The sequence below is a fragment of the Micromesistius poutassou genome (assembly GCF_964030765.1).
Source record: "Micromesistius poutassou genome assembly, chromosome: 14".
Lineage (NCBI taxonomy): Eukaryota > Metazoa > Chordata > Actinopteri > Gadiformes > Gadidae > Micromesistius > Micromesistius poutassou.
In genome coordinates this window covers 340,154-348,932 of record NC_140284.1, presented here as the reverse complement: position 1 = coordinate 348,932, position 8,779 = coordinate 340,154, and the positions used below count along the sequence as shown (strand labels likewise).

Sequence of the window (8,779 nt, the reverse complement as noted above, 5' to 3'; positions counted from 1 at the left end):
CCGTGTTGTGTGTTAGGGTTAGGGTTAGTGTGTGTGTATAGGGTTAGGGTTAGCTTCAAGACTGTGTTGTGTGTTAGGGTTAGGGTTAGTGTGTGTGTATAGGGTTAGGGTTAGCTTCAAGACCGTGTTGTGTGTTAGGGTTAGGGTTAGTGTGTGTGTATAGGGTTAGGGTTAGCTTCAAGACCGTGTTGTGTGTTAGGGTTAGGGTTAGTGTGTGTGTATAGGGTTAGGGTTAGCTTCAAGACCGTGTTGTGTGTTAGGGTTAGGGTTAGTGTGTGTGTATAGGGTTAGGGTTAGCTTCAAGACCGTGTTGTGTGTTAGGGTTAGGGTTAGGGTTAGTGTGTATAGGGTTAGGGTTAGCTTCAAGACCGTGTTGTGTGTTAGGGTTAGGGTTAGTGTGTGTGTATAGGGTTAGGGTTAGCTTCAAGACCGTGTTGTGTGTTAGGGTTAGGGTTAGGGTTAGTGTGTATAGGGTTAGGGTTAGCTTCAAGACCGTGTTGTGTGTTAGGGTTAGGGTTAGGGTTAGTGTGTGTGTATAGGGTTAGGGTTAGCTTCAAGACCGTGTTGTGTGTTAGGGTTAGGGTTAGGGTTAGGGTTAGTGTGTATAGGGTTAGGGTTAGCTTCAAGACTGTGTTGTGTGTTAGGGTTAGGGTTAGGGTTAGTGTGTATAGGGTTAGGGTTAGCTTCAAGACTGTGTTGTGTGTTAGGGTTAGGGTTAGTGTGTGTGTATAGGGTTAGGGTTAGCTTCAAGACCGTGTTGTGTGTTAGGGTTAGGGTTAGTGTGTGTGTATAGGGTTAGGGTTAGCTTCAAGACCGTGTTGTGTGTTAGGGTTAGGGTTAGTGTGTGTGTATAGGGTTAGGGTTAGCTTCAAGACTGTGTTGTGTGTTAGGGTTAGGGTTAGGGTTAGTGTGTATAGGGTTAGGGTTAGCTTCAAGACTGTGTTGTGTGTTAGGGTTAGGGTTAGTGTGTGTGTATAGGGTTAGGGTTAGCTTCAAGACCGTGTTGTGTGTTAGGGTTAGGGTTAGGGTTAGCTTCAAGACCATGTTGTGTGTGTTAGTGTGTGTGTATTAGCTTTCTTCCCCGATGTAACGGACCGATGTCTATAGCGTTCACTGTAGATGGAAACGTACTCAGACATATTACATTACTGTAGGGAGTGGGTGGGGGTCACGGCGACTTGCTCAAGGATTCCCACAGGTCAAGCTGCGGACATTGGGGCAACAAAACCATAACCTTTGTACCAGGACACATGTTCTGAAGCCTCTGTTCCCCCCCCCTGCAGCTGAAGTGCTACCACAAGAGGTACCGCAGCCCGTCCCGCGACGTGGTGTTCAGGGTTCAGTTCCACACCTGCGCCGTCCATGACCTGGGCATCGTGTTCGGGAAGGACGAGCTGGACGAGACCTTCAAAGGTGGGCAGCCTGGTGTCTGTGTGGAGTCCGTCGGTGGCCATCATCACCTCAGGGGCTTGGCTCTGACCACCACCACTGGTGGCTCTGATGCAAGGCTCATTTATTGCAGAATGTTTTTGAGAGTTGGCAAAAGGGTTCATATTGTCGGGATGTTAACGTCTTTTCCCTTTCCCGCTTGCAGATGACAGGTTCCCAGAATATGGAAAAGTGGAGTTTGTCTTCTCGTTTGGGCCAGAAAAGATCCATGGTGAGAAGAAGTCTTATATAGTCTTATATATGATTGTTTCCTGTTCTCCCTCCTTCCTTAAAAGTTTAGTTTTTATTAAATTTGTATTTTATTGTCTATTGAAAATCCTGATATTTGTTGTTCTCCTTAATTTATTATTCGTCCACCCACCTACTGTATATCTATCTATCTTTCTATCTATCTGTCTATTTGACAGTCTTTCTGTTGGTCCGTTCGTCTTTTTGTCTAAAAGCAGTTGTGTGAGATAGAGCGGAAGTGAGTCAGCTCCTTTACAAAACTCACAAAAAACGAATTCTAGGATACGTCATATATTTATAATATTATATTTAAAGATACTTACACATTAAAGCAGTGAAACAGGGCAGTATGTCGTGGTTTAAATCCAAAAGATATTTACTTTTTCTTCTGTGCCTTTCTGTTATGCAGGTCAAGGTATGGATCGCCTGGAGAATGGCCCCAGCGTCTCCGTGGACTACAATACCCAGGATCCTCTGATCCGCTGGGACTCCTACGAAAACTTTAATCAGCACTGTGAGGACAACGCAGAGGGTGAGTTTAATCGGCCTAAATGCTGTGTCACCGCACACATTAACAACCTCATACAAAAACACAGTCACTCATGTGCACAAACACACACACAGACACACACACACACACACACACACAGACACGCATAGCGTGTAATCCTAATGACCTTTTGAACAGCTCTGTTTGTGTCTTCTTCATGGGCCGTGGTTTAGTGCGCTGCGTCTGTGACCCTGGGCAGATTCAATCAGCCGAGCTTTCACACTCTCAAAACATCCTAATCCTGCAGGCGCTCAGGGTCAAACCAAGTTCACAGCGCCACCGTGTAGCTGCCCAAACATAACCTAAGGATAGTCCAGGAATTGGATTTGGGTTTTAAAGACAATTTGGCTCAAAATATATTGTTTTTCTAATGAATATATCTACAAAAAATAAAGAATACAGAGGTTATATAATCAGTTTTAGGTATTCTGTGTGTAGTTTTTACATGCCATATGATTTGCATGTGCACATATATAAATGGTTATTCCCATAAGTGCAATGTAAACCTTTTTGTTCTTGGAGCAAAAGCCCACATTTTCCCTTGATAGCTTACCATCCAAGCTAGCCGTCCACATGCCTTGTGGTCCCACAGATCCACAATGTCCCTGCAAAACCACGTAGAGCGCGGCCGGTCCGCGTCCCTCTGTGGTGACCCAGAGGAATGCACCGAGCCCCTAGGACCGCTAGTGGCCCCTGTGTCTGGGTGTCCAAGGGAAGGGAGACGTCTGGATTCAGTCGTAGTGCTGGACACACACAAGCCCATCATTCCTGTGGTGTACGTCGGTCACTCTGGTCAGATAGTGTTTCACCAGAATATGGAAGGTTTGCTCTATTTCCTGTAGTGGATAGAGCTTTGTGTTGTGTAACTTGCAAACGGTCCTCCAGTGTTTCTATTATTATACTTTTGAGGCAGATGTTGCTGGAAAACGTTCATAGAGGAGCAGGATAGTGAACTAGGATATTTGATCCCCAACAGTTCTGGCTGAAAATAAATGTCCTCAGTCTACATGTATCCTTCATTGAGCAAGATGCCTAACCCCTTAGTATGTGAAAAATTATAATAATATTAACAGTCATTTAATCACTATATTGCTTTGGATTAAAGCATCTGCTTAATGACTCAAACGTCAATAGTTAACATTCAAAACACAAAGGCATTTTTGTCACTGGTTGACGGTTAATTCTGTCGGAGTTCCTGAACGACTGAAATGTCAAAGGTCACTGGACTGTCTTTATCACTGCTCATAAAGTGAGCCTTCACACTAGCTGAGCTTGAAATAGGCGCCACAGAAATAGAATAGGTTGAGCTCTCATCCTTATTTTGATTCAGTGGAGATGAGATTGTGTGAGTGTGTGTGTGTGTGTGTTTGTGTGTGACTGTGTGTTTGGGTGTGATTGTTTATGAGTGTGGTTTTACTATGTGGTAATTTGTTGCATATTTATGTGAGTTGTGTAATTGTATTTCAGAGTAAGTTGTGAGATGTTGGGATGGAATGGGACCCGGGAGAGAGAAAAAGAGAGAATGTGTTTGTGTGCCTACACATTTAAATGTGCTTGTGTGTGTGTGTGTGTGTGTGTGTGTGTGTTCAAGTATGTGTGTGCACGTGTAAATTGGGCAGGCAAAATCTGATCCAAGATGTGACACTCGCACACTCACACACAGACACACACACCACACACACACACGCACACGCACACACATACACACTCTTCATCTCCTTGAGATTTGGAATACTTGATAATACTTCAAACATTTCTCACAGTGGCCATTGTGCCAGAGTCCATGGCTTCACTCTGCCAGCCAGACAGACGGATACAGACTGCATTTCAAAGCTTGTGATTGGGACTGTGATGGCGGTCACAGGCTCTTAAAGGGACATTTGGACCGCTGCCCTGCTCACTGAGCCAGCCAGGGTTTGCAGTAATGGTGGAAAAAGGAATGGGTTTTCTCTCAGTCTCAGAGGGTGTGCAGTTCTGCTGTCATTAAATGTGCACTTCCAGAGTTCTGCACGTGTTTGTACCAACAAGGCAATTAGCTTGGATAGTGGCATAAGCCTTTTCACGGGCAGACAGGAGACTTTCAGATAGATATCTTTCCCTTTGGCAGCTGTAAACAAAAGTTTTGTTCAGTATCACCATGGTCAGTTTGTCTGCATGAGGGTTGGGTGTGTAAGGGAATAGCTTTTAGTTTGACGGGTGGATATTGCCTTGAAATGAGTTTCTAGAGTTGAAGTTAGTTTGCACTGGATTTATTGTGGATATTTAAAAACAAGACCAGAGTTACAGGCCTTTCTGTCATTGTTGTTGTTGTTGTGGTTCACCAATGACAGGCCTTTCTGTCATTGTTGTTGTTGTTGTGGTTCACCAATAAGTATCACAACTGAATTCACCAGCTCGTCAATCAGCTGTATATCTGGGATATTCTAGATACTTGTGGAGAGAAGAAAATGGTAGTAATATGAGGAACAAATATTAGAAAGGAATTCGTAGTAAGGAAGGAAGAGGCGAGAGACAGAGCTATATTCTATACTTTATTGTGTCTTATATGTATGTCTATAAGCAGGTCCCAGAACAACTCAAAATGGGGGTCCAACTGTTTTCAGTTTACAATTTGATGAAAACACAGAACTCTCAGCCAGCAAAGTTCATAGCAAGGGAGACTTAATCAGAAGTGAGAGCAAAATATCTGGTTCAGAGAAGCATTGGAGAGGTTGATTTTAACCAAGAAGGCAGTTAGAAGAATGCTAAACTAGCATTAAACTAAGCCACATCTTTTGGCTACGCTACATTTTAAGATTTAATTCAAACATATCAACAGATTGAGATGCCCTCAGAGCCATGAAGACCTCTGCTAAGTTCTCCGTTGCTCCTGTGTTCCTGTCTCCACCGCCCCTCTCTCCCCGTGATGAATGGTAGGAGTTAAAGACCTGCTCCTCCACTAGGCTGAGGAGATCTTTTATGCACGCTGTCACGGGAGGAGGAGGAGGAGGAGGAGGAGGAGGGGGGTGTGACAGAAAATGTCAGGGTGGGTTTGGAATGCGAGCTACTGCTCAGTGTGGACAGACACTTCTGGAAGAGTCTGGATGTTCAGTGTTCAGTGTTCAGTGTTCAGTGTGTGCTCAGGCTTGATCCTGACGGTTACACAGAAGGAAGAGCACAGAAACAGACAGAGAGAATACATTGTAGATGGTAGTGGCAGTTGTCCGCAAGTTTGAGTTTTTTCATGCAGTTTGGTTTGCATCAGTTTTTTCTCCATCGTTTCGGGCATTGAAGCGAAGAGGACAGGAAGCTTTCCCGAATGAATCTGCTGACCTTATTCCAGCGCACAACATGTGAGTAGTTATGGAGGGTTGAGGTTCACAGTGAATGCAGGGACTGTACTCATCACTGCTTTCTGGCAGACTGCAGAATTAATTATTGACATCAGATGGTCCGCCATCTCACGAGCTCCTCGTGTCTTGTGCTGTGTGTTTATTTATACGTTACTGTTCATCCCCGGGCACTTGATACACTTTAATCTTGATTTTTTTTATTAACTGTCAACATGAAACGGTGTGTAACTGTGCAGACGGCTCCAGAGCGCTGGCCTGGTGGTAGATCTTCAGAGCTGGCGTACTGACAACGTAGTGACACAATACTGAACGTGAATCGACTCCAACCTGTTATCACATGACCCTCAACACGGGGGTCAATCCCAGCACAACGCAGAACAATAACAAAAAAAAAACATAATCCTTTTTCATCAAGAACTTTGAATGGTGACTCAGAGCTGTGGACGGACCCAGGGTTCAACGTCCAGGGTCACGCTGGTGTCTCCCCTGAGGTTTGGCTTTAAATGAGCGTTACCTTCTGAAGTGGGCCGTGTGTCACGGCAGGGTGTCGGTGCCGCTGTGTGTGTGTGTGTGTGTGTGTGTGTGTGTGTGTGTTGTCACGGCCCCCTCGCCCGCGGGACGCCCTTTGATCCTCCAGGAGGAAGGTGTGAGAGCTCCCGGCCGCCATGAATGAACTAATTGGCAAATGAGGAGAGCGAGAGAGAGAGAGAGACAGAGATAGAACGAGGGTGAGAGAGACAGTCGACCATGTCTGGCATGAACTATTTGTCTCCATTCACATTCTTTTGCCAGAGGGGTCCCGATGTGTGGTTCAGTGTCTGTTCAGGGACTATCCATGTTAAGAGACAGAGCTGCTGTGTATGTGTGTGTCTGTGTCTGTGTGTGTGTGTGTGTGTGTGTGTGTGTGTGTGTGTGTGTGTGTGTGTGTGTGTGTGTGTGTGTGTGTGTGTGTGTGCACGTGTATATCAAAGCAAGGGAGAAGGGGTTGTGGTGCTTGTGTTATCTTGGTAGATAGGTGAAGCTGCTGCAGGCCTGAAGACATTCTCATCTCTCATTGGTCGGTTGGCAGTGACAACCGTGCCATTTTCTCAGGCGTTCAGTTAAGTGTATGAGCACACAGTGTCTGTCTGGTCAGACGTCTGGGGGGTGATGGCAACAACACCTCCCCATGTGTGCTCCACCACTTTGGGGGAAAGGATACGGCCGCTTTGCCTCCAGACTTTGACATGGTCCTAAGCGTTGCACAACAACCCGAGACAGAGAGACATAATGGGAGAGAGAGAGAGAGAGAGAGAGAGAGAGAGAGAGAGAGAGAGGTAGAAGAGAGAGAGAGGGGGAGAGAGAGAGAGAGAGGGGAGAGAGAGAGGGGGGGGAGAGAGTGAGAGAGAGAGTGAGAGAGAGAGAGAGAGAGAGAGAGAGAGGTAGAAGAGAGAGAGAGGGGGGGAGAGAGAGGGAGAGAGAGAGAGAGGTAGAGAGAGAGGGGGAGAGAGGGAGAGAGAGAGAGGGAGAGAGAGAGAGTCGATTAGACGAAAAGCAAGAACAAGCACCCTGTGTGTTTTTCTGGAGTGTCATCGGCTGGACTCTGCCAGTGAGGCTACAGGAAGAGAGCGAAAGAGTTTGAACTAACATTCGAGAAACAAATAAAGAGCAGTTGGTAGTTCGGTAATGCTCTTGATGGGTTTGAAACTCTAAAGAGAATACAGATGGTAACGTATTGCAGAGGTATGGTTGTAGCATTAGACTAGTGGAGGGAAGATCAACAGAATACTATGGTATAATTGCAGTAACTGAGTTAAGTCAAATAGATGCTGAAGATATTAAAGATTGTGAAGCATTTTCCAGCAAGTACAGAGCTAGGACGCTTTGAATTTTTAACAACAACAACAACAACAACAACAACAACAACAACAGCAGCAACAACTGGCATCAGAAACAGGTCTGGCTATAAAAGGTAATCTTATATACAGTATTTGCTATCGCTTAAGTTGCTTAAGTCATCATTATTGCACCAGCATGCCATTTATTTAATTACATTTTATTATTTTAAGAATGACGTAATGCAACTTTGGCAAACATGTTTCCACGTGAACATATTAGCAGTTCCTAAAGTTATTTGTAATGAATGGAATCCTGAATCCTCTCTGTCCATATATTTCTCACTGTCTTACTTTGTATGGCTCTCTCTCTCTCTCTCTCTCTCTCCCTCTCTCCCTCTCTCTCTCTCTCTCTCTCTCTCTCTCTCTCCCACCCTCCCTCTCTCCCTCTCTGGTCATCAGCCTGTAGTCAGCCTGTGTGTCTTAGCTGTGGAGGCTGCTGTGAGTGAGAGGAGGAATGAGGAGGTGGTCAGGGTGTATTTATGGGGCTCCCCTGCCTTGTTGTGGGCCTTGTTATGAGTCCAGGCGGCCTGTTAGCCTGGGTCACTTAGCGTGCTGAATGGAGGCCTTCTGAGCACACAGGACGTAGGACTCCAAGAGTACATGTTTAACAAGGGCTGAGGGGCTATGTTCTGTGGGGCTGTGTGTGTGTGTTTTGCACTGTATGTGTGCACACACACACACAGCCCACACACACTCTCACACACACACACACACACACGCACACGCACACGGACACGCACCCACACACACATCCATGCAAAATTCCTCAAGTTTTTCCGGCTGAGATCACATGCTACCTTTTCTGGTTTTCATCAAATCATCAAGCCCTTATCGACTGATTTCCTTTTTTATTTCCAGAAACACTGCTTGCCGCTATATTGTCAATAACAATAAGGAGAATTGAGCCTGCGGCCATTTGCCAAAATAACAAACAAACTCAGGCTTTTGGTCCCTCGTGGTTTTCCACCAATCAATGCAGAAGAATACGATGATGTCATCAGAATGTTGTACGATCACCCCAAACAAACCTCAAAACAAACCACACACACATGGTAAACGTTAGTGGCAAACATTACCACTATTGTCTCATCAGCTCATCAACTATTGTGTCGTACCAATACAGCTGTTGTATTTTTAGGATTGTTTACAGAGTATATAATCAAAGAATATAGAATTCACATGACCAATTTGTCTACCTGTATACCTGATCTATATAGATCTCTATAGCTTTATCTACTCAGAACAAAGCCATGGTTAAACAGATAAATACCTTCATTCTCCAGGGGTGAAATAAAGCTTCATTCAAAGTAGGTCATCAGAGGCCACTGGAAAATGCTACTGCT

The 8,779-nt window shown here is 45.1% G+C and overlaps 1 protein-coding gene across 5 annotated transcripts in view; it reads left to right on the top strand.

Moving 5' to 3' along the window:
- Window positions 1–1,351: 1,351 nt before the first annotated feature.
- LOC311358579 (tensin-1-like) overlaps window positions 1,352–8,779 on the top strand; it is a 41,137-nt gene continuing 33,709 nt past the window's right edge. For all 5 annotated transcript variants that reach the window (XM_084478665.1, XM_084478664.1, XM_084478662.1 and 2 more), the window contains exons 1-3: window positions 1,352–1,413; window positions 1,595–1,660; window positions 2,087–2,209. In XM_084478665.1, the coding sequence (XP_084334791.1) occupies window positions 2,095–2,209 (115 nt within the window). In that variant the 5' untranslated portion in view covers window positions 1,352–1,413; window positions 1,595–1,660; window positions 2,087–2,094. The remainder of the gene's footprint in view (window positions 1,414–1,594; window positions 1,661–2,086; window positions 2,210–8,779) is intronic.